The sequence below is a fragment of the Schistocerca nitens genome, chromosome 4, assembly GCF_023898315.1.
Source record: "Schistocerca nitens isolate TAMUIC-IGC-003100 chromosome 4, iqSchNite1.1, whole genome shotgun sequence".
In the NCBI taxonomy this organism is placed as follows: Eukaryota; Metazoa; Arthropoda; class Insecta; order Orthoptera; family Acrididae; genus Schistocerca; species Schistocerca nitens.
Genome location: NC_064617.1, coordinates 731920029 through 731947094, shown reverse-complemented (window position 1 = coordinate 731947094; position 27066 = coordinate 731920029). Strand labels below are relative to the sequence as shown.

At 40.6% G+C, this 27066-nt stretch overlaps 2 protein-coding genes across 2 annotated transcripts in view; both read right to left on the bottom strand.

Moving 5' to 3' along the window:
- Positions 1-18850, bottom strand: part of LOC126251838 (protein THEM6) — a 122545-nt gene extending 103695 nt beyond the window's left edge. Inside the window, exon 1 of the mRNA XM_049952503.1 lies at positions 18603-18850. Coding sequence (XP_049808460.1) covers positions 18603-18747 — 145 coding nt within the window. The 5' untranslated portion in view covers positions 18748-18850. The remainder of the gene's footprint in view (positions 1-18602) is intronic.
- Positions 18851-21162: 2312 nt separating this feature from the next.
- LOC126252922 (translation initiation factor eIF-2B subunit epsilon) overlaps positions 21163-27066 on the bottom strand; it is an 82392-nt gene continuing 76488 nt past the window's right edge. The window contains exon 11 of the mRNA XM_049953910.1: positions 21163-21347. Within this exon, the coding sequence (XP_049809867.1) occupies positions 21264-21347 (84 nt within the window). The 3' untranslated portion in view covers positions 21163-21263. The remainder of the gene's footprint in view (positions 21348-27066) is intronic.

Here is a 27066-nt window from a genome sequence, read left to right as displayed (position 1 = left end):
ATATGCTGCACAAGCCCTTACACACCCTCCATACAATCTTGATATCTCCCCATGCGATTTCCATGTTTTTGGAGCCCTGGAGAGAGACATTTGTGGTATGTGATTTGGTTCAGATGTAGCAAAGGTGCATGCCTGGGTACAATCATGGATCCATAGGCAGCCACAAACATTTTTCCATGAAGGCATTGACCATCTTGTCTCTCAGTGGGATAAATGCATTAACTGTTATAGAAATTACTTTTGAAATAATAAACAGTTTACTTTTTTTTCATCTGTCTCGTTTTGATCTACGTCCACATCTATGCGGCTATTCTGTAAATCATACAAAACTGCCTGGCAGAGGGTTCATCGAACTACCTTCATAAATAATTCTCTTTTATTTCACTCTCGAAGAGCGCATGGAAAAAACGAACACCTGCATCTTCCCATGCAAGCTCTGATTTCCATTACTTTAGTATGATGATCACTTCTCCCTAAGTAGGTCAGTGTCGACAAAATGTTTTCGCATTCAGAGAAGTAGCCTGGTGATCGAGATTTCGTGAGAAGATCCCGCCGCAATGAGAAATGTCAATGTTTTAAGATGTCCAACGTAAATCTTGTATCACGTCAGTAACTCTCTCTCAACTATTTCTCGATAATACAAGACGTGCTGCTGTTCTTTGAACTTTCTTGAAGTACTCCGTTAATCTTGTCTGGTAAGGATGCCACACTGTGCAGCAGTACCCCAACAGAGGACGGACAAGCACAGTGTAGGCAGTCTCTTTAGTGGATCTGTTGTATCTTCTATGTGTTGTGCCAGTAAAAAGCATTCTTGATTTCGCTTTCCCAACAGCATTTTCTATGTTTTCTTTTCAGTTTAAGTTCTTCGTAACAATTCCTAGGTATTTAGTTGAATTTACTGCCTTTAGATTTGACTGATTTATCGTGTAACATGAAGTTTAGCGGATTCCTTTTAGCACTCATATGGATGACGTCACACTTTTCATTTACTGAGGCTCAATTGCCACTTTTAGCACCGTACAGATATCTCATCTGAATCGTTTTGCAATTGGTTTCGATGTTCTGACGACTTTAGTAGACCATAAACGTCAGCATCATCTTCAAATAACTTAAGACGGCTGCTCAGATTATTATACGTGGGCGCACTGAAACGTAATGCCTCCGATTTTTATGTGAAGACTCTTAAAGCATTTTAAATAAACAAACGTTATTAACATTCTGCATCTATTCTTCATGTCTACGTATTTATTTCTCGAGATAGTCATCCTGGCGATTAACATATTTCTCCCAACGAGAGACCAGTGTCTTGAAACCTTTACTGTAGAATGTTTGACTTTGTTGGCGGAGCCGCAACCTCACCGCTGCTTTCACCGATTCATCACTACCAAAGTGAAGTCCTCGAAGTATGTTCTTTAAGATTTGGTAACATCTGAAAATGTGATGCGACCAAGTCGGGACCGTAATGTTCAAATGTGTGTGACGTCTTGTGGGACTTAACTGCTAAGGTCATCAGTCCCTAAGCTTACACACTACTTGACCTAAATTATCCTAAGTACGAACACACAGACCCATGCCCGAGGGACGGCTCTAACCTCCGCCGGGACCAGCCGCACAGTCCATGACTGCAGCGTTCCTGACCGCTCGGCTAATCCCGCGCGGCTCGGGACCGTAAGGAAGGGCTGATCGATGACAGTGAGCCGATGGTGTTGGACTGTTGTAGATGTCGCAGCGTTCGTGTGCCGCATTGTCATGCTGAAGGAGTGAGTGCTCCATGTGTGGACACACACTTCGAATTTGAAACTCGCCCGCTGATTCTCACAAACCGACATAGTTACAATACACACTGCCATGTTATACGCAACGATTTGGTGCTCTGAGGGCTGCACGTATGTAGACATGAAGAATAAAGATGTAGAATGTTAATAACATTTGTCTTATTTGAAAGGCTTTAAGAGTTTTCGTATAAAAAATTCGGAGGCATCGCTTTTCAAGCACACCCTCATACATAAATGATTTAATGGACAGGGGAGATGTCGTCGTCGAGTGTTGGTAGTAGAATATAAGATAGACGAAATTTCTATTTGGTGCGACGATTGTCAGCTTGCTCTAAATGTAGGAAAATGTAAGTTAACGCAAATGAATGGGAAATAGAATGTCTTAATGTTTGAATACAGCATTAGTAGTGTGCTGCCTGACACTCACGTCGATTAAGTAGCTAGGCGTTAAGTTGCAAAGTGATATGAAATGGAAGGAGCACGTAAGGGTGGCAGTAGGGAAGGCGAATGGTAGACTCCGGTTTATTGTGAGAATTTTGGGAAACTGTAGCTCATCTGTAAAGGAGACCACGTGCATAACGCCTGTTGCGACTCATTCATGAGTACTGCTCGAACATTGGGGATCCCCACTAGCTCGGATTACAGGAAGACGTAGAAGCAATCCAGACGCGTGCTGCTGCTGCATTTGTCACCGGCATGTTCAGTCAACACAGCAGTATTACGGAGATGCTTCGTGAACTTAAATGGGAATCCCTGAAGGGAAGACTACGTTCCTTTCACGAAAAATATTGGGAAAATTTAGAGAATCGGCATTTGAAGGTGAGTGCAGAATGATTTCACTGCCGCCATTGCAAGGTCCACCTAGATTAGATAAGAGAATTTAGGGCTCGCAGGGAGACATATAGGCAGTCGTTTCTCCCTCGCTCTTGTTGCGGGTAGATTAGGGAAGGAAATGACTATTTGTGGTACAAGGTACCCTTGGCCGTGTACCATAAGGTGGCTTCCAGAGTATGTACATAGATGTAGCTGTAGTAGTAAATTTCTTGGTACGGAGGATGCAGGTAATTGTTTTGGGACTCTTACTGCTCATGCTGTGTATTGATGACCTGACTGACAGTGTTAGTACTAACATCATACATTTTTCAGATGGCGCAGCTATTTATAACGAAATACTATCCGGAAATATTTGCACAAGTATCGTCAGATCTTGATGAGATTTCAAGGTGACACAGCTGTTGACAACTCGCTTTAACTGTTCGGAAGTGAAAAATGGACACTTAACAAAATGAAAAGAAAGAATGTAATAATTGGTGTGGAGGGGAGGGAGGGTATGAAAAGGAATAATCAAATAGGTTTTGTCGTAGGTAAAGCAGACGGTAGGCTTTGGTTCATTTTTAGGATACTGGAAAAATGCAGTAAGTCTACAAAGGATATTTACTATACGCTACTGTGGCCCATCCTGGAATATTGTTTAAGTGTGTGGGACTCGTAACAAAGAGGACTGACAGAGCATATTGAACGTATAAAAAAAAGGACAGCGTGAATGGTCGTAGCTTATTTTTTCTCTAATGGAAGAAAGTCGCGGAGATGCTGAGAAACCTGATATAGCTCACGCTTGAAGACAGACGTCAATTATCTCTTGCGAGTCTACTTACAAAGTTTCGACAAACAGTATTAAGCGGGGAGTGTAGGAATATACAAAAAAAAAACGTATAGGCTATAGTTCTCGTAGGTGGCATTTAATCATTCTTCCCACGTTCCATACGCAAACGGAACAGACAGAAATCCTAAAAACTATTACAATGAAAAGTATCCTCTGAAATGCACTTCACAGTAGTTTACAGAGTGTAAGTGTGTATTTATTTATGTTTACAGTCAGAACCTGTTTTCGAGAAGCAGTGTTTCTTCTGTCATAGAGATGGTGTAATGGTTTGTAACAGTCATTTGTTTCTGTTCTTCTACCAGTAGTTATAAATTCGACACTCAGGAGATACGACTAATGTCACTTTATCCGTATGTAGGGAAGTCAACTCACAAGGTCGCCAGAGCGACCACGCGCATCCAGATTCAAGAACTTGACGGACGAGTATTTGCGGGAATCCTGGGTCAACAGCTACACACCTTCTCTTAGAAAAGTCGAGTAACCTAAGCAATTCCCACTGTAGCTCCTTTAGCAAGTATGTTGTGCAAATTGATTGGTTCTGTTCGCAGTGACATCTGAAGAATGAGGCTTACTTGAGGTTAAACGCAATCAAAACAATAAACTATCCAGAATTCATTTTCAAGTAACCTGTTTTATGATGTAACGATCCCTATAGATAGACTGGTCATCGATACATCTCTGGCTGTAATGTTTTTCAAGTTTTAATTGCCTCATCTAAAAAGAAATTTTATTTTCAAAGTGATAAAATAAACTAATTTAAAAGTAGAGTGTAGCAAGCATATTTGACCTCTACCTCTGACATTAAGTGATGTGGGTCACATATTTAAAAAATATTAAAAATAAAATCTATCTACAACAGTTTCCAAAAGAATAGACACTGCTAAGACATCCATCAGTAACAAATTTGGAACAGAAATGGACAGTAGGTGGTGTAGTATGTGTGATGTGATTGATGGATTAGTCCAAGGTAGGAAGATACAGCACAAAGTATCAAACCGATCAAAAGATATTACATCCAAGAAACTAATTCCACTAACAATCGGTATGCAACCGGTTTGTTTGCCAGGGGGCCTGTCTGTGACACGGTGGAGGCCCTGCCGGCAGCTATAGAGCACACTAGGCGCAACCGACTGCAAAATCGTGGCACATGTTGGCACGAATGACACCTGCCACTTGGCTTCTGAAGCCATCCTCTGTCTCTGTTGGCGGATGGCTGATTCGGTGAACGCAACTAACATTGCTCGCGTGGTGCAGGCTAAGATGTTTATTTGTAGCATCGTATTCAGGGTCGATGACGGTCCTCGGTTTCGCAGTGTGAGAAGTCTCAGACGACTCTGCGACGGTACTGGATGCAGATTTCTCTACCTCCGCTATCGGTGCAGAACTGTAGGAGTCCCCTTAATAGGTCAGGTGTGCACTACACGCAGAAAGCAAGCAGCCACTAGGATAGCGGCGTACATGTGGTATGCACGTGGGGCTTTTAGGTTCGAGAAACTCCCTGCCCCTTGGGATCAGGTATGAATTGCATGCCAAAATCGAATTTACATCAGCTTGGATGAATGAGTAAATGTATTTCTAGTTGCATGCTCGATGGTAGCAGACAAGCCTGTCTGCTAGAGAAAAGTAGGACCAACGTCGGAACAGGTAGCTACGCTTTCTAAAAGCAAAGAAGTTTCTATTCTCGGTATGGTCCTGTCCGTCCCTTGTCATGTTGGTATAGGAAGCTGCCTCTCTTGTCACTTCCGCTTATATCTGTGAGGCACCCTCACGCCAGTCGGTCCACGGCGAGCATCTGAAGTGGTAAGATCTCCGGCTAAGCGCGTCTCTGCTAAGTCCGTAGGACAATGGATTCCTTAAGTTCAGCCTAACTGAAAATTTAATCACCTTTGTTTCGGGTTTAGATCTAAAATATCTTATGTTATCCTAAGTTCCAACACAGCGTAATTCGAGTGTGAAGTTCAGAATATCTTCCAGTAGTTGCTTTGTCACTACTTTGTGAGCAAAGTGGAACCACTTGTTGATGATCCGTAACTCTAAGATCATCAATCTTAAATACGAATGTGCGTGAGATTATAATGTCTCGTCCAGACAATATTTTTCAATATAGCAACTTTTCTTTATGTTCAACCCACATGGGGTGTACTTTGTGAGACCAGTACTACGTTCTTATATAATTGTTTGACGCATCAGGTTGATAGTATGAAGATAGTAACCAGTTCGAGGTTTTTCTTTTGTAAATTGCGTTTCGATGTAATTTATTTTAATTATCAAAATTATTGTGGAGTTACACTCTTTGAGTAAACCAAGTTGACCACGTGAAGCATGTGGTGTAATCATCAAAGTAGCCCTCAGCTATTCTTTTCGAGAAGATTTCACAGACAATTAGTATGAATTTAGTATACCAGTGTGTGCTAATTTCATGATGGACAGGATTGCGCTACGACCGTAACTTCTTTGGGTGAAAATTGAATCGGTTGGTTGTGGTTAATTTCCTCTTGCATATGTTTCAACGTTCTTCGTGTGTTATTTTATGAATGCAGTGTTGTATGCAGTTTCCCAATCTTGGCTCCATATTTGATGTGTTCCGTAAGATTACAAACTCACATTTTCACAATCCTTAATAAGGCACCAGTTTAGTTATGAATCAAGTTTAATATGCTGAAATTTTAACGGAACAATGATCAATGATAAAATAAATGTCCAAATATAAACTGATTTATTTCTTTTTATTTAAATTCTCTTTTTGTAGAGGGTGTGTGAGGAATGTTTCCTGAAAGTTTGGCCGTACCTTTTTGTAACACTCTGTTTATATACCACCGGTTGTCATAAGATGACTATTAAAAGATTATAATTTATGTTAGCCTGGTTAGCAATTTGATAAACTAGACTGGATACTTGGTGAAACAGTTGCTCAGTAATGCAAGGAATACTTCCCGAGATAGCTCACAGCTTTTAACCCGCTTTTATTATCTTTAATATCAGCACTGCTTTCAGAACAACTTAATGCATAAACATTACAAGCTACAATGTTTTTTTACATCAGGCACAATGTTTTCAGAGAATGTTCGTCCTTGCAAATCGGATATAGAAAAGATTAATATGATTTTAGTAAACTGCAGGAGCAACCAATGAAAGTCCCAGAATTAGTATCGCTTATTGAAGGTTATAATCTCCAAATAGTATTGGTTGAAATCGGAAGTGAATAGCAACGAAATCTTAAGTTCGGATTGAAGTATTTATCGTAAGAATAGGTTAATCACCAATGGTGGCGGCGTATTTATTTCAGTAAAGAATCGATAATATCTAGCGAAGTGATCACTGATCCTGAATGTGAATTAATCTGGGTGAAGTTGACCATCAAAGGTCGGTTAAAAATGGCAATCGGATGCTTTTACAGGCCGCCTAGGTCAGGAGCTGTAGTGATAGAGCGCCTCTGAGAGAAATTACAGAGCATCGTTAGTAATTTTCCTGATCGTGCTTGTGTAATTGGGGATGACTTCAACTTGCCAGGTATGGGTTGGGGTAATATGCTGGAGAGAACTTACAGAATATCGTTAGTAATTTTCCTGATCACGCTTGTGTAATTGGGGATGACTTCAACTTGGCAGGTATGGGTTGGGGTAATATGCTGAAGAGAACTTACAGAATATCGTTAGTAATTTTCCTGATCACGCTTGTGTAATTGGGGATGAGTTCGACTTGGGGTAATCGTGCTATCAAAACTGGTGGTAGAGACAGGGATTCGCATGCCATTCTTCTGAATGTCTTATCTGAAAATTACTTTGATTAGTAGGCAATGTCTTGAACCTCCTAGAAACAAACAGACCTGAACTTCTCGATTCGGTTAATGTAAATGAAGGTATCAGTGACCATAAGGCTGCGATAGCAACTATGACTATGGCTTTTACAAGGAGTTTTAAGGAAAAAAGAAGATATTTTTGTTTAGCGGGACTGATAGGGTACAAATTGCTGAGTATCTGAGAATCAGCATTTATATTCAGTGAAGAGGACGAAGATGTGGAGCACGAATAGAAAAAATTCAAAAGCATCGTTCAATATGTCTTAGCAAGGTCTTAAGGGGTGGGAAAGACCCGCCGTGGTTTAATAGCAGTGTTCGACAACTGCCACGTAAACAAAGAGAGCTTCATCTCAGATTCGAGGTAAGTCAAACCTAACTGACAAACAAAACGCTGTACGAAGCGAACATGTGCATAAGGCGAGCAATGAGAGAAGCATTCAGTGACTTTGAAAGCAAAACTTTGTCAACCGATCTGAATAAAAACCCGAAGAGGTTTTGGTCTTAAGGAAAATCAATGAGCGGTTCGAAATTATCTTTTCATTCACTCAGAGACCATACTGGCAGGAAACGGAAGATGACAGGAAGAAGGCCGAAATACTGAATTCGATCTTCCGAATCTGTTTCACCGCGGCAGATCGTAACACAGTTCCTCCTTTCAATCATCGTACGAAAGTCTCAATGGCAGATATCGAGATGATCGATCATGGAACAAAAAAGCAACTACAATCGCTTAGCACTGTAAAGGCATCAGGGTCAGATGAGATACCTATAACATTCTACAAATATTACGCGAAAGAACTTGCTCCATTTCTAGCAGCAGTTTATCGTAGATCGCTGGAGCGACGGAGGTACCTAGCGACTGGAAAAAAAGCGCAGGCCATTTCCGTTCCAAAGAATGGCCACAAGACAGATGTACTCAGTTATATATCGTTGACGTCAATCTGTTGCAGAATTACAGAACATGTTTTATGCTCAAGAATTATGACGTTTTTGGAGAACGAAAATCTCCTCTGTAAAAATGAACATGGATTCCGCATGCAGAGACCTCGAGAAACGGCGCTCGCTCTGTTCCTCCGTAAGATCCATAGCGCTGCAGACTATAGCGCTCAAGTAGATGCCGTGTTCCTTGACTTCAGGAAGGCATTTAACACTGTCCTGCAGTGTCGTTTAGTGGAAAAGATACGAACTTATCGAGTATCGTATCAGATTTGCGACCAATTCAAAACTATCTTCCAGATAGAATTATTGTTCTTAAGGGAACAAAAACGACAGATGTAAAGGTAATTTGCGGAGTGCTCCAACGAAGTGTGATAGGACGTACACCGTTTACAGTTTATGTAAATAATCTAGTAGAAAGCGTAGGATGCTGTGTTCGCAGATGATGTGGTTATCTGTAACAGTAGCAACGCCAGAAGGTAGTATCAGTTTACAGAATGATCTGCAGAGGACTGTTCAGTGGTGCAGGCTCGGGCAGTTGACCCTGAACGTTAGCAAACGTAAAATATTGTGCATAGTTGCTACTGTACAATTGCACTATTGATGAGAAACTGTTGGAAACAGTACCTGCCGTAAAATATCTACGATTAACTATCCAGAGCGACTTTAAGTCAAATGACTAAATAAAACATTATAGCAGGAAAAGCAGGTGATTCAAAAATTGTTCAAATGGCTCTGAGCACTATGGGACTTAACTTCTGAGGTCATCAGTCACCCAGAACTTAGAACTACTTAAACCTAACTAGCCTAAGGACATCACACACATCCATGCTCGAGGCAGGATTCGAACCTGCGACCGTAGCGATCGCGCAGTTCCAGACTGTAGCGCCTAGATCCGCTCTGCCAACCAGGCCGGAAAAAGCAGGTGCCAGAGCGGGATTCATAGGAAGAATCTTAAGGAAATCCAAGTCATCCACGAAGAAAGTGGCTTATAAGGTGCCTGTTTGACCGACTCTTGAGTACTGTTCACCAATCTGGGACCCTTACTAGGTAGGACTGTTAGAGGAGAGAGAGAATATCCAGCGAAGAGCCGCACGTTTGATCACGGGATCGTTTAACCGTCGCGAGAGCGTTACCAAGGCGTTCAACAGACTCCATTGGCAGACGTTACAAGAGAGGCGTTGAGCATGAGAGATCACTTTCCTGGAAGAGTCTGACAACATATAACTTCTTCCCTCGTACATCTCGCTTAATGACCACGATGAGAAAATTCGAGAAATGTGAGCCAATTACAGAAGCCTATCGACAATCATTCAAAAATGGCTCTGAGCACTATGGGACTCAACTGCTGAGGTCATTAGTCCCCTAGAACTTAGAACTAGTTAAACCTAACTAACCTAAGGACATCACAAACATCCATGCCCGAGGCAGGATTCGAACCTGCGACCGTAGCGGTCTTGCGGTTCCAGACTGCAGCGCCTTTAACCGCACGGCCACTTCGGCCGGCTGCTGACAATCATTCCTCCCACGTACTATTCGTAAGTGGAACAAGGCACGGGGTATCAGTAAAAGAAATACCCTCCGCCACACGCCACGAGATGGCTTGCGGTGTATGATGTAGATGTAGAGTGGAACGACAGCGGTGCTACATTTTTTGATGGCACTGAAAGAATACACAGCTTTCACACAAGGCAAAAGCCTATATTTACCTATTATTTGAATGTCAGATTTTGAAATCTAAAGGACAGTCATCATTTCGATACCTGCTATTAGAGGTGAATGAACGGAGAGATTCAGTGTGCTGCATCAGGACTGGATTCCGGCAACTTACGTCCATGCACGTGAGTTGCTTTACTACTATGTCATACGGATAACCTTAAAGCTTCTGCTTATTGCCAGAACATTAGGTTGTTAACTTAACTCCAAGGGTGCAGATGCTGGAAAAATGGTGGTTCGTTAGACTATTCATAATGCACGTGTGTGGCCTGTAGCAAACATTCATTTCAGCGGAAACTCAGCTTCCAGTAGCAACATTCCTTCAAATTCTTCAGGCTCATTTCAGGGGTCACTCGGTTTCAAAAACAGACCATGCTAGCAAACGGTTTATACGGATAGCAGATTACGTGTTAGTGAACTTAAAGCTGTGCTTTGGTTTATTTCGCGATACGTATAGATCAACTGAACAAGGCGAGGGAATGCATACTCCAGTGCCAGGCTACTGAAGAGAAGAGATATCAAATGAAACATTCAAAGAGAACGCGGTTCGAAGTAGTCAGACTGCGATGGGCAGACACGGGGGTCGTAGAAAAATAAGGAAAAACAGCGAGAAATGCATACAAGGTTGCACATGCTAGGCACAGCTGCAGGTTGTCCTCAATAAAAGTGTCAGTCGTGGTCAGAATAGCGTTCTGTGTAGTTGTAATTGCTTTATGCCTGAGCTCAGTGAATTCTAACGTTGGCAAATGGTTGGTGGTCGTATGGTGTGTGCTTCCATAACCAAGATGCTGAAGTGTTTGGAAGCCACGTACAAGGAAAGCAAAAAATATATCATCCGCTAAAGGCGCAACGCGGACTAAAGAGTGTGTTGTGTGATTGTGACAGACGGTTATTGAAGACGATAGCTCCAAAAATCACAGCAGAACTAAATGTCGCACTCGTGAACCCTGTCAGCAACAAAACAACACGGAGGGAGTTGCACCACAAGCAGGAAATTGCAGGGCGAGCTGGAATTCCGAAACCACTCATCAGTAATGCAAATGCCCGCAACAGGGAAACGTAGTACCGAAGCCATAAAACCTGGACTATGCAGCAATGAAAGAATGTTCAAATGCTTCAAATGGCTCTGATGACTATGGGACTTAATATCTGAGGTCATCAGTAGCGGTCGCGCGGTTCGAGACTGAAGCGCCTAGAACCGCTCGGCCACAACGGCCGGCTGAAAGCATGTCTTTCACACTATTTCTAATTTCAGACCGTGTTTACGTCGCAAGAGTCAAACACTGCCGGGATCTGTTGATGATTTGGGCAGCCATGTTGTTCCATTGGCCCCACGGTGACGCTGTGAGGTCGCGTTACCGCGAAGGATTATGCGATCATTTTGGCTGATCACGTCCATCCAATGATACAATGTTTGCTCCATAATTGTGATGCTGTGCTCCAAGACATCAGGGCCCCTGTAAACACAGCTCGCGTCGTTAAGGATTGGTGTTGTGAGCACAAGGATGAATTGTCACATCTTCCATGGCCGCTACAGTCACATATCTCAATATTGTTGAGCCTTTGTGGTCTATTGTAGAGCGAAGAACACGTGACTGCTATATCCTCCATCTGGATACAGTCTTGCAGGAAGAATGGTATAAGATTTCCTTGAAATCAATCATTCCGAGACGATTGGGAGCTGTTTCGCATGCCAACAGCTTACTTACACCGCATTAGAGGCATGTTAATGTGCTGTGTTTTTTATGTTTCCATATTTTTTGTCCATCCCCTGTAGATAGCTTTTTATAGCATGGCACGAAGAGAATAACGCATACAATACTGGCAATACGAGCAGGCATGCAATCCTGTGGTGAGAGAAACTGGTAGTAAATGAATATGAACTAGGCTGTATCATTTTTTTCATTTTTCTCTTATGTTCGTGTGAACGCCTAGAATACAATAACTCCAAACCTAGGTTGCGCAGTAGTTAAGGCAACGAACTCATATTCAAGATGATTAGTATTCGATCCCCCTCGAGCTGATCTTCATTTTCGTTTTGTGTTGGTGATTAAATCATTTGTTCCGATAATGGCTAATTTTTGCAAGAAGGATAATATTTGTTTCTACTTCAGTTCTTCAGCAATGCAGTTAATTACCTGCTTCTTAACAACACAGCTGTCGCTACAGTGCGAAACATGAATCCGCCTCCTTTTCGTTGACAGCTTCGCGTCTCACCTGCACCTACAGATTATCGATTCCGTGTATTTATATCTACACTACTGGCCATTAAAATTGCTACACCACGAAGATGAGCTACAGACGCGAAATTTAACCGTCAGGAAGAAGATGCTGTGATATTCAAATGATTGGCTTTTCAGAGCATTCACACAAGGTTGGCGCCGGTGGCGACACCTACAACGTGCTGACACGAGGAAAGCCTCCAACCGATTTCTCATACACAAACAGCAGTTGACCGGCGTTGCCTGGTGAAACGTTGTTGTGATGCCTCGTGTAAGGAGGAGAAATGCGTACCGTCACGTTTCCGACTTTGATAAAGGTCGGATCGTAGCCTATCGTGATTGCGGTTTATCGTATCGCGACACTGCTGCTCGTGTCGGCCGAGATCCAATGACTGTTAGCAGAATATGGAATCGGTGGGTTCAGGAGGGTAATACGGAACGTCGTGCTGGATCCCAACGGCCTCGTATCACTAGCAGTCGATATGACAGGCATCTTAGCCGCATGACTGTAACGGATCGTGCAGCCACGTCTCGATCCCTGAGTCAACAGATGGGGCCGTTTGCAAGACAACAACCATCTGCACGAACAGTTCGACGACGTTTGTAGCAGCATGGGCTATCAGCTCGGAGACCATGGCTGCGGTTACCCTTAACGCTGCATCACAGACAGGAGTGCCTGCGATGGTGTACTCAACGACGAACCTGGGTGTACGAATGGCAAACATTTTTTCGGATGAATCCAGGTTCTGTTTACAGCATCATGATGGTCGCATTCATGTTTGGTGACATCGCGGTGAACGCACATTGGAAGCGTTTATTCATCATCGCCATACTGGCGTATGATCCGGCGTGATGGTATGGGGTGCCATTGGTTACACGTCTCAGTCGCCTCTTGTTCGCATTGACGGCACTTTGAACAGTGGACGTTACATTTCAGATGTGTTATGACCCATGGCTCTACCCTTCATTCGATCCGTGCGAAACCCTACATTTCAGCAGGATAATGCACGACCGCACGTTGCAGGTCCTGTACGGGCCTTTCTGGATACAGAAAATGTTCGACTGCTGCCCTGGCCAGAACATTCTCCAGATCTCTCACCAATTGAAAACGTCTGGTCAATGGTAGCTGAGCAACTGGCTCGTCACAATATGCCAGTCACTACTCTTGATGAACTGTGGTATCGTGTCGAAGCTGCATGGGCAGCTGTACCTGTACACGCCATCCAAGGTCTGTTTGACTCATTGCCCAGGTGTGTCAAGGCCGTTATTACGGGGTACTGATTTCTCAGGATCTATGCACCCAAATTGCGTGAAAATGTAATCACATGTCAGTTCTAGTATAATATATTTGTCCAATGAATACCCGTTCATCATCTGCATTTCTTCTTGGTGTAGCAATTTTAATGGCCAATTTTAACAGAGGGTCAGTCGCTTATTTCAACTGTACGTAGATTGTTACCGTAAGAAAACAGATTTTCATGATTCTGGCACAGTATTCCCAACTTCACAGCATTACGAACCATTTATGATATGTACATTAGGAAGAATCAGACTCAATACTTACAGAAACGACAATAACATTTCATGAAATCAGACAGGCCATGAATAACAAAAGAACGCCAAGAGACTGCACTTGGGCTGATGGGTCGCAATGTCGCTGTCAAAGCAGGAAAGCATCTGCATCCGTACTCTGAAAACCACCAAGGGATGCATGGCGGAGGGAATGTCCCATTGTACGAGCTGTTAGGGTTTCTTCACGTTCCATTCATCGAGTGCAGGAAGAATGGTTATTTGAATGCCTCTGTGCACAGAGCAGTTATTGTAATCTTATCCTCAGGATCCATATGTGAGCTGTACGTAGGGGATTGTAGTGTATTCCTAGAATCTTCATATAAAGCCGGTTCTTGAAACTTTGTTAATAGACTCTCTCTGAACTGTCTCCCAATTCAGTTCCATATGTAAAGTGAGAACAAAATACAGTGGCCGATGAGCAGTGACCAATTTTCGTCCGAAGCGCTGGGCGAGTTCAGTCGTTTGTTCGGAAGGGGAGGCTGACAGTACATTCTTTGTCCGCGTTTGACCAATCAGCGACGCGCTGCGATGGCAGAATAGAGGCGCACGCCCTGCAGTCTTACTCAAACGAATTTGCAGGTATTATTTGGTTAAAAAAATCATTTCTGCGTTAGTTATGGCTGTATGTCAGCTACATGATGACATAGCCATCATTTCGTTAAAGGTCATAGTTATTGTGATATTTATGTGGGAGTAAGACACAGCGTAAAAATCGAAAAAGTTTGCAATTAAAAGTAGCGGTCGCTGTTATTTTGTGTTTGGTACATATTACAAAATGGTTCAAATGGCTCTAAGCACTATGGGACTTAGCATCTGAGGTCATCAGTCCCCTAGACTTAGAACTACTTAAACCTAACGAACCTAAGGACATCACACACATCCATGCCCAAGGCAGGATTCGAACCTGCGACCGTAGCAGCAGCGCGGTTCCGGACTGAAGCGCCTAGAACCGCTCGGCCACAACGGACGGTGCTACATATTATACAATGTGTTTCTGCATATGAAATTTAGCTAACATATCGAATTTTTCTTTAGACTTGACTGGAGGTCTCTGTCACCAATCTCGAGAAAATTCACGTGATGTAGCACACTCATTTACGATCGCGCCACGCCAGCGATAAAGCCAGAGTGAAAGATGCACTATGTTCCTCATATTTCATAAACTGTTTGAGATATTTTGGCAAATGATAGCACACAAAAAGGAGAGTATTTTGCTATATACCGGGTGATCAAAAAGTCAGTATAAATTTGAAAACTGAATAAATCACTGAATAATGTAGATAGAGAGGTACAAATTGATACACATGCTTGGAATGACATGGGGTTTTATTAGAACCAAAAAGATACAAACGTTCAAAAAATATCCGACACATGGCGTTTGATCTGATCAGAATAGCAATAATTACCATAACAAAGTAAGACAAAGCAAAGATGATGTTCTTTACAGGAAATGCTCAAAATGTCCACCATCATTCCTCAACAATAGCTGTAGTCGTGGAATAATGTTGTGAACAGCACTGTAAAGCATGTCCGGAGTTATGGTGAGGCATTGGCGTCGGATGTTGTCTTTCAGCATCCCTAGAGATGTCGGTCGATCACGATACACTTGCGACTTCAGGTAACCCCAAAGCCAATAATCGCACGGAGTGAGGTCTGGGGACCTGGGAGGCCAAGCATGACGAAAATGGCGGCTGAGCACACGATCATCACCAAACGACGTGCGCGAGAGATCTTTCACGCGTCTAGCAATACTTTTTTTTTGGTTCTAATAAAACCCCAGGTCATTCCAAGCATGTGTGTCAATTTTTACCTCTCTATCTACATTATTCCGTGGTTTATTAAGTTTTCAAATTTATACTGACTTTTTGATCACCCGGTATTATTATGAAAACTTCACGCCGCGTGGTCTACGCCGCCTTGTCACGGTACGCGCGGCTCCCCCCTTCAGAGGTTCGAGTCCTCCCTCGGGCATGTGTGTGTTTAGTGCATAGCGTTAGTTAGCTTAAGCTAAATATTGTGTAAGCTTAGGGACCGATGACTAACAAGGGAACCCCCCCATCGCACCCCCCTCAGATTTAGTTATAAGTTGGCACAGTGGATAGGCCTTGAAAAACTGAACACAGATCAATCGAGAAAACAGGAAGAAGTCGTATGGAACTATGAAAATAATAAGCAAAATATACAAACTGAGTAGTCCATGAGAAGATAGGCAACATCAAGGGTAACGTGAGCTCAGGAGCGCCGTGGTCCCGTGGTTAGCGTGAGCAGCTGCGGAACGAGAGGTCCTTGGTTCAAGTCTTCCCTCGAGGGAAAAGTTTCAATTTTTTATTTTCAGACAATTATTATCTGTCCGTCCGATGCGATCACTTTTTTGGGAGTGATTATCACATCGACAAGAAAACCTAAAGCGGGAAAGGTAGAAGAATCTTTTTACCCATTCGCCAAGTGTACAAGTTAGGTGGGTCGACAACATATTCCTGTCATGTGACGCACATGCCGTCACCAGTGTCGTGTAGAATATACCAGACGTGTTTTCCTGTGGAGGAATCGGTTGACCTATGACCTTGCGATCAAATGTTTCGGCTCCCATTGGAGAGGCACGTCCTTTCGTCTACTAATCGCACGGTTTTGCGGTGCGGTCGCAAAACACAGACACTAAACTTATTACAGTGAACAGAGACGTCAATGAACGAACGGACAGATCATAACTTTGCGAAAATAAAGAAAGTAAAATTTTCACTCGAGGGAAGACTTGACCCAAGGACCTCTTGTTTCGCAGCTGTTCACGCTAACCACGGCACTCCTGATCCAACATTATCCTTGTATTGCTTATGTTCCACATGGACTACTCAGTTTGCATATTTTGCTTTTTTTTCATAGTTCCACACAACTTCTTCCTCTTTCCTCGATTGATCTGTTCAGTTTTTCAAGGCCTATCCACTGTGCCAACTTATAACTAAATCTGAGGGGGGTGCGATGGGGAGGTTCCCTTGTAAGCAGTTTGGTCCCATAAGATCTTACCACAAAAAAAAGCCTTCATAATATGCCGCATTATTCCACTAACTACAGACTTTTTTTGATGAACGAACGTAATTTTTAGGGCCCATCGATAGCTGGTCAAACGAGAAATGCCATGGGTTTTGGAACAATATTCGTGAAGGCATTACAGGTTCATTATGTAATGAAAATGTGTTTTTTTATAAGATACTGAGCTTCCTTTTCCTCACTTAATAAACCACTGTTTCAGAATTTTTTCGCAACTGCATTTTAACATTTAGTGAGGTAATTGTGTGTAAAATCCACTGTGTTTTGGCAAAAAGAGGCAAATTTTAATATGGCAACAAGAAAAATGCGTAAGTTTTACACAAAAATTCGCCACTCGTGATGCTTCTCTGAAAGTTACAAATAGTTAGGACGCCAGGCGAAAATAAATCGCTACTTTGTTGCATTTTCAGTGGAAATATTTTTAGATACTAACCAAAGCAGGGGTGACAGCAGATCTTTTTTAATGATCACCAGCAAGTGTGGGCCTGGAGGGGCCCCATTTAATATTCACAAAAAATGTGAGCCCAGGCTACAGTTAGAACGGCATTTCCCCTGCAGCGCGTGCTCACAACCTCCGCCACTACTGCTCTCCCACGCATGCCCATCTACCGGCTACGGTATTCTGTGCGGACTGTATCTCTGTGACACTCTTCCACAGATCACACAAACCTGTGACCATTCGTGCTGCCCTTCCCTGTATACATTCGATGTACCCAGTTAGTCCTATCTGGTGCAGGTCTCACACAATTGAGCAATATGCTAGAACTGGGCGCACGAGTGGTTTGTAGACTGATTGCACTTCCCCAGTATTCTCCCGATTAACCTTAGTCTGTGATCATTCCGTTTCCCTACAAACTGTTACTCCCAGGTATCTGTAAGAGCTGGCCGAGTCCAGCAGTGACTCGTTGATAATACAGTCATAGGACACTACTTTTTTTCGTTTTGTGAAGTGTGAGATAGAAAATGAAGAAACAGAAAAAGGATCTCTTTCGAAATCCAGATGAGGATTTGTATTTACTAAAATATGAATATTTTTTACCGTAACTAAACTTTGTCTAACCATTTTGTTTCACCTCTTCTACTCTGGTTGTATTGTTCGAATCTGTTTAAGTATAAGCGCTGGCAGCACATATCCTTTCATAGGCTATTCAGTGTTCACGGTTCATTTTCATAAAAAGTCTCAACTACAGAGAATTCCGTGAATATTTGTTTTCCGCAGTGAGCTGTTGTGCGTCATTTAGCGAAAAAAATAAGAAAATAAATAAATAAATAAAAAAGTTGCGAAGCTGGTAATGAACTCATTTAATCTAGAGCGAGCCTTTTCAGAACAGTTTACACCGTATCCTTCCAGTCAGTCTCGCTCCCCTACTCGTGATTTGTTTTAGTTTCGTTCTCAAACGTAAACTTTTATAAAAGACGTCGTCTTCGTATTTATTGCACCTCCAAAAGACTAATAATCTGCAATAGACAGCGTTTATTTTTTCTGACCTAATTAGCATGCTAGAAGAACAACAAGCTTTTGTAGTACTGAACGCAAAACCACATGAAAAGTTCTGTGACGACAAAATACAGAAAATGCATAGATCAATAGCTGATAATTAAAAATAGATGTATCAGAAGTTTTGACTAAGTTTTATGAAGTCGAAAAACGGAGAAAATAAATTAAAGTCATCACAAGTAACATTGGACGCCTTTCCAGTAATATTTATAAATTTCAAGAACTGGTATGGAACAGATGTTTCAAGGAACCCAGTTTTCTTCTTGGATTAAACTTTGAGCCTATTCCGTCTACACGAACTAGGAAACACAGAAACGCTGGAAATGCATATAGTTATTGAAACGTCATGTCTCGAATATCAGTGTTCTTGACTTACCGTAGGTGGATGTGGACTCCAGCACCTTCACTTTCCGCTGAAATAGCCTCCCTACGGCTATGACGAACGCAATACGTATGAAATAACCGACATCGAAGAGTACATAGAGCATGAGCAGGATACAACTGATTGCTAGGCAAGCCATTGCTTCTACCGTTGATAACACCACGCAGCGTACGCCTGAATACGCGCGACCTGCTGCGCGCCTTCCGTTGCACTGCGAACCCGACGCTACCTATCAGGCAACAAACACTCACCCGAGGACGACGGGGCAGGTTGCTCAGAGACTTTTAAAAGTAGAGAGACTCCATTTCCAGGGAAACATGTACGCGTTTTCTTCGCAGACGTTGATGGCGGGTGTTCGAAAGAATGATCGCGCAATAACTTTTAATGACGATTCTTTAATGACATGCCCCGTACAGGCGCAAAACGAAGTAAATGAATGTAAACAGACATAAACTGTACAAAACGCGTTCGTGTATCAAGGGACAAATGCATGAAGCGTTCAGTGACTACTGTAGCAGGGTATTGTCTCGAGATCTTTCACAAAACCAAAAGAAATACTGGTCATCAAAGTTGTTGTCCAGACGACATTCATGGGCGAGGCAGGAACAGAAATCGAGGATAGCAAAGAAAAAAATGCAGAAATACTTAACCTTTTAAAAAATGTTCCTTTACAAAGGAAAACCGAGAAGTAATGCCCCAACTTGATCCTTGTACCCTGGCAAAGATTAATGAAACAGATATTAGTGTCAATGGCGTTTAGAAATAGCTGAAATCGGTAAAACTGATCAACAAAGGTCGAGGGCCTGATGAAATGCCTGTCAGACTCTATACCCAATTTGCAGCTGAGTTAGTACCCCCATTTTAACAAAAAAAAAAAAAAAACTGTATCCATTGGTTGGAAGAAAGTGCAGGTCACACCTGACCCCTCTACATACCAACCAGTTTTCATCCAGATTGTTTCATTGTATCTGAGACTCTCCTTTGTGAGCGTGGACCAACTTAGTACACATCCGCAGTATAACTTGCAAATGTGGGTGTACATATGTCTGATGAAAAGGGACTGCTCTAGTTCAGACTTTGAACAGCAATTTGCTGTAATGCATTGCTTGACTTATGCTGAAATACCTGAAGTTCCACAAGACCTTAGGTGACCTATTTCTGTGGCAGAGGGAGTCACTTTAAGCCCCTGGACCTCTTCAGATGTTGGAAGAGCTGAGGCTGGGGCACTCGGAAGGTATTCCAGTTCCAGCCCTTGATAGAGGAGACAACAAAATTGACATTGTCAGATACATATTGGCACCATGTTACACATGGTGCAAGCTCTTCATAGTGGCTCCAGCTGTTGAGCCTCTTACATAATTGCTGACTGATAACTGCAATTAAGTGCTGAATTAATAAACTGAAAATAACTCCACTATATAAACATGAGTTCAGTGAAGTTACTTTGTTTACACATATAATAGAACTGGATAGAAGAAGCTGGGGAGGTAGTCTGCCTGTAAACTGAAAAGCAAGCAGCACTTGTACTGGGGAAAGTTGCCTGCCATATGGGATGACTATGAATCAATTCCCTTCTAGCAGTGTGGAACAGTGGGCAGAGGTATATGCTGATTACGCCCACATGTATTTCTTGCATTATTATCTCATACCTGTATTCCATGTAATGTTAATACCTTAATGGAATATATACTTTCCGACCCCCAGCATGTGTCTGCAGAAGCATTGGTATAGCTTTGCGAAATACAATGTAGTTTCTTTGATTAAGTATGGTAGGGAGAGCATGGCCTCAGCAGCTTGCCATTCAGTTTGCAGACCTATGAAGGTGTGAAGTATACAATCACTATCTGGCAAAATGCCTTCCCTCACACTGCTACCTTCCATTCCCGCCCCCTCCATCCTATGACACCTTAGAATACAATCTATTCCAATCCATTGGACAATAAACATTAATTTTATACCATTAACACACTATTTTTAATAAACTGCAATTTTTTCATCCCCTGCAATGTGGAAACTGTTAGTCCTAGAGGAAAAATGAAGAGAACCTTTTTGTAGGAAATTTTATATAATTTTATACCAGGAAACATTTTTGTTAGGTCTGTGGTTTTTCAGTTATTCAAGAAGAAATAAAAAATTGACCTTTAAACGTCTCCCCATCCTCACTCCTAAACCCCCCCCCCCCAAATTCCACTGGTCGGGATTTTTAGTATGTTGTACATGGCACTCTCTCCTACCACTGTGCAAATATTTGTGACTACACAAATATCCCCCCATTCAACCTTTTTTGGTTCTCATTGACTGGGTTATACTACAGCTTACTGTTACAGACAAGACTGATTTACGCAGTAACAATAAGAAAGTGATTAACATATTTTTAAGAGCATCCAAAGACATGCTTCTCAAAAACCATTTGTAAGCAGAACATTTTCAACAGAGGAGAATATTGTCTCAACCCACTGCAGAACTCAAGACAAAATAAGTAATTGCAAAATAAAAATGCACTCAAAAGGTGGTTCATTTTGAATAATATATCTAATAAAGATTTAAAAGTACATTACCACTGTACTTATAATTTTATTTGATAACAGATAGGAAAAGGATTTATAAATAATACAGCAAATGGTTTTGTGTAATGTTTTATAATTTTACAAGTGTTCAGTCTTCATCTTCATCTTCATCTTCATCTTCACTGCTTGTCTCTTCGTCAGCCTCTAGAAGCCAATCAATAAATGGCTCAACCTGTAACAGCAACATAACGCATCATATAAAAATAGAAGAGACAGCAAAATGTGTAAATTCTCATAAAAATTTCAATAAGTTTTGCACCGAAACCCAATATTACACCAATATTTATATTGGTTCATGAATGAAGACACAAACTGAAGTGATGTGTACAGTGGTCGTGACATGAATGAAAAATGTAACAAATATATTATATTACTACACATACTATGTGCAGTTTGCAACTTGTAGGAGGTTTCCACTGAGCATATGTTTCAAAGAATTTTAAGCGACTTATAGATGTATGCCAGCAATATTTTCTAAGGATTTAAAATGGTTATTTAAAGCAGAAAGATATCCATCTACAAGGTGTGTGAGAAAAGTAATGAGACTTGACAACACTGTGAGTGATATGGTAATGCTGTGTTGTTCTATTTGTGTACACTGGCATGTTCATCCCTTCCATATGCTCAGTCAAAGTTTCTGCTCCGTACAGCCATTTTACGAGTGCCATTAGTGAAGTTGTGTGTTACAAAAATGGAACAGCAGAATTTAGATCAATGTTATGTTATCAAGTTTTGTGTTAAGCCTAGGGAATTAGCAAGTGTTGAAAGAGGCCTATGGGGAAGATTCCTTATCGAGAGCACAAGTTTTTCATTGGCACAAATCATTTTTGGAAGGCCGCAAAAAAAGGTTCAACATGAGCCTTGCTCACGGAGACCCTCAACTGCAAAAACCAACAAAAACGTCGAACATGTGCATAATCTTGTGAGATCAGACCAATATTTAACAATAAGGATGATGGGTGATTTGTTATACTTAAACACTTTCATCATACATCACATTTTGACTGATGTTTTGCACATGTGAAAGATTTGTACCAAAAAATCTCACAACTGAGCAGAAGGACAATCGAAGAAACATGTGCACTGATCATCTTGACAGGATTGCCAATGACAACGAATGGTTCAGTCATTTGATCAAAGGTGATGAATTCTGGTTTATTGAATATGACCCTAAGACAAAACGGCAAAGTGAGAAGTAGCACACCGAGACATCTTCTCTATTGAAAAAAGCTGGAATAAGCAAATCAAAGATCAAAACAATGCTGATTTGCTTTTTGGACAATAGGGGAATTGTACATAAAGAATTTGTTCCTCCAGGACCAATTGTCAATCAAGTGTATTACAAAGGTGTCCCTGAATGGCTCAGGCAAAGTGTTACTTGAATGAGACCAGACAATGCAGACAAGTGAATGATGTGTCACGAATTCACCTGATCCAAGTCCCTGTGACTTTTTTCTTTTCCAGAAACTGAAAAATTTCTTGAAGGGGCATCATTTTGGGACTCTGGAGAACATTCCACAGAATGTGACCGACATGTAAGGCTTACCAGTTAAGGCTTACCAGTTAAGGCTTATAGCACTGCTACCAAGACTGGGAACAGCGATTCCGCTGGTGTATAGCTGCCAGGTTGAACTATTTTGAAGGAGATAATATTGTTGTTTGAAAGAAATAAAAATTTTGGTAGATAAAAAAAATCAATCACATTACTTTTCTCACACACCTCACAACTACTATACTAAGACAGACTGTAGTTTAATGTTGTTACCAAAAATCTCAATAAGTTCTTGACCGATTTACTTCCAATTTTTACATGATAATCAAATAAACATAAAGATGGAAATAGGCAACATTTTTTGAAATATGTATGGTTTATAAATAAATTGAAGAGGGTCTTAACAAATATCTTGAAAAGTCTGAAATTAATTAAAATTAATTAAAAATTTTATAAAATATTCTATTAAATGTACAGATGGACATATGTGACTTTCTTACAAATATACACGGTATATAAATACACAGTCAGTATAAATTTGAAAACTTAATAAACCACGGAATAATGTAGATAGAGAGGTAAAAATTGACACACATGCTTGGAATGACATGGGGTTTTATTATTTTCTACTTCTCCCCTGTCTGTTCATTTCCTGTTCCTCCCTCTCTTTGACCTTTTTGATTGTTGTTGCAACCAAAACCTTGACTGGGAAATGAAGTCACTTACAATGAATGGGTGAATTGGTTGGGATCATTAATATAAGGGGCACAGGAGAGACTCCTCCAGCTGCTGGATCTGTGGGGAGAGTAGCTTCAGTGACAGTATCCCTCATAGTTTCAATCTGTGAACAGTTAAGACTGTAGTGTTTCAGATGATTCAGATCTCATAGTAGTATTACAATCGTAACTCAATAAGCTGTAAATACAGCTGTCCCATTGAAACTGACTGTGATGAAGAAAACAAAACAGCGCATTGTTGTATATACAATTTTTGTTTAAAATTACATATAAGGAGATAGCAGAAAATATGTACATTGTTGTTTAAAAAAATAGATAGTTTATGTCCATCTTCATGTTCGTAGTGTATTGGGTAATAATTTAAAGTAAAACGGTTGAGAACTTTTCAAGATTTGTGTTAACTATGTTTCCCTTTGTGTGTTGCATATACTTATATAAACATATATTAATGAAATATGTAGCCTGTGTCTATCCAGACTTTTATTAGAGTATAATGTACAAATTTGAAATAAATCTGTCAAGAAATTTTTGAATTTATATACCTTATGTGTTGAAAAATATGGTAGTCTATGTCCGTCAGAGTGTTTATGAGAGTACTTTGTAAAAATTTGAAGTAAATTGGTCAAAAGAATAAAAGAATTTTGAGATTTTTGCTACATAAAAATGTGTAGAGTATGCCTTGTTCATATACATATTTTTATAACAAATTATATAGACTACAATATGGCCATCTAAATGTTTATTAAAGCATCATGTAAAAATTTGAAGTAAAAAATTTTTTGGTAAAATCTTTAAATGATGACTTGTCTGCATATAGTAGTATATAACATATATATTAAAACAATGTATAGCGTATGTGTGTCTCAATGTTTATTAGAGTATTGTGTAAAATTTTGAAGTAAATCGGTCAAGAACTTAAGATTTTACTAAAAACATTTTCCATTTACATAGTATATATACTTTTATCTACAACATATATTAAAAATGTGTAGCCAGTGTCCATCCAAACATTTATTAGGGTATCATGTAAAAATGTGAAGTCAGTCTATCAACAACTACTTGAGATTTTTGGCAACAATGTTCAATGACAACTTATTTTTATATATTATAGTTGTATAGATATAGGTCTTTGTATACTATATATATTTTAAAAATATGTAGACAATGTCTGAATGTTGATTACAGTACCCGTAAAAATCTGAAGTAAATCGGTCAGGAATATTTTGAGTTTTTCTCACTATTTTTCCCTTTTTGTGTGGTATATACGAGGGCTATCCACAAAGTACATTACGTTTTGGAATTAAAAATAAATAAAGTATTGGAATTTTTTTTTAAAATTATATACAGATGAAAGCCACACTTAAATGCTACTTTTCTACATAGTTGCCATTTAAATTAAGGCACTTATCGTAGCGATGGACGAGCTTGGAAATTCCTTTGTCGTAAAATTCGGCCGCCTGCGCCTTCAACCACGTGGTTAATGAGTAACCTGGCAGAAATACGATTTCCTGGAAAGAGGCACTACAATAAACTCTCAAAGGTATTGTCAAACTCTGCACAACCTCAGAAGAGCAATACAAAACAAGCGCAGGGGAAAGTTGGGCTCAAAGATCTTGCTGATTCACGACAACGCCCGTGCCCACACGGCAAATGCCACTCGTGAAGTTCTCGAATCTTTTAAGTGGGAGTTGTTTCCTCATCCGCCGTACAGTCCCAACCTGGCACCGAGCGACTTCCACTTATTCCCAGCAATGAAGAAGTGGTTGGCTATGCAGCGTTTTGATGACGACGCACAGCTTCAAGAAGTAACCACATGGTTGAAGGCGCAGGCGGCCGAATTTTACGACGAAGGAATTTCCAAGCTCGTCCATCGCTACGATAAGTGCCTTAATTTAAATGGCAACTATGTAGAAAAGTATTGAAGTGTGGCTTTCATCTGTATATAATAAAAAAAATTTCCAATACTTTATTTATTTTTAATTCCAAAACGTAATGTACTTTGTGGATAGCCCTTCTATTTATATACCATATGTTAAAAATATGTAGCTAATAAAAATATTTAGCTAATATCTGTCTGAACATTTATTAGATTATTGTGTATAAATTTAAAGTGATATTGCTAACAATTTTTCTCTTTATATTGTATATACCGGGTGATCAAAGTGTCAGTATAAATTTGAAAACTGAATAAATCACAGAATAATGTAGATAGAGAGGTACAAATTGACACACATGCTTGGAATGACATCGAGTTCCGATTGTAATACTACTATGAGATCTGAATCATCCGAAACACTACAGTCCTAACTGTTCACAGATTAAAACTATGAGGGATACTGTCACTGAAGCTACTCTCCCCACAGATCCAGCAGCTGGAGGGCTCTCCTGTGCCCCTTATATTAATGATCCCAACCAGTTCACCCATTCATTTTAAGTGACTTCATTTCCCAGTCAAGGTTTCGGTTGCAACAACAATCAAAAAGGTCAAAGAGAGGGAGGAACAGGAGATGAACAGACAGGGGAGGGGTAGAAAATAAACACAGGGAGTGGGAGGTAGGTGAAGGACAGAGAGAGTGGGGAGAAGGAGATTAGGATGTAGATACAATTCCCATACACATTTGGCAATAGCAAAGCATTGTTGGGTTTGGTAGTGAATTTACATGGACATAAGCTACACCATAGAGAAAATCTATAACTGACTACATTATAAGTAGACAAAAATACATCTACAAGGAATTTCGAGACCCATATGCTTTTCATTGGCTTTAAGAACCCTTACGATGGCATTTCCATGTGTAAATTGTGGACTGCAGTGTTAGAGAAAGGAGCTGTATTATGTACATGCTGTTACAGCTTTATGCAGTGGTACAACTTGTACAATTAAAGTATAGAGAAAGATATCTGAAGAGATTCCAGTGGCCAAAGGGCCACAACAGGGATGCATGATAACATCTTCATTGTTTAAAACATTTTTGAATTCTGACTTAATATTATGCAAACGTTCCTGTCATAATATAAGTGTGTCACTAAATGATGACAAGCTCTTCACTTTGCATTTTGCTGATGACTAAGTCATATTTGTGAAGTATGTGGATTACACGAGTTACACAGTTAGAAATACATTATTGATAACATCTGCTACAGATGCAATAAGTCTTATTTTCCAACAAAAAAAGGCACAGTCAGGTTTCATGACAACAGTCTCATGTTCAGATCCATGAGATGTCCATACTATTCAACTAGTTACTGTTACTTTACTGGTATGGTCAATCTACGCACCTGAAGATGGGATTGTTGCCCTGAAGCCTGGTTGTGTTTTCCTTTTATTGGAAAAAAATTTATTATAATGGTACTGAATGTTATCAATCACAAATAATATACATAACTAGTTGGGGATGTCCTATCAAGAAAACCATGGTTAAAAAGTTGCACAGAGAATATCAAGAATGGGTTTAGTGATTAATTTAGAGAAAACCAAATATTTGGTTATTGGATGAGTGAATCAAGACCTGGCATTATATTTTGGGGTTGTAAGATCTGTGGACTCTTATAAGCATTTGGGAGTCATTATTAACATAGCTAGATGTTGATTGGCGACTCCATGTTGTCTTGTGCACTACGACCAGATAACAGGTATACTTGAAAAAAGAGACTGAGCTTAG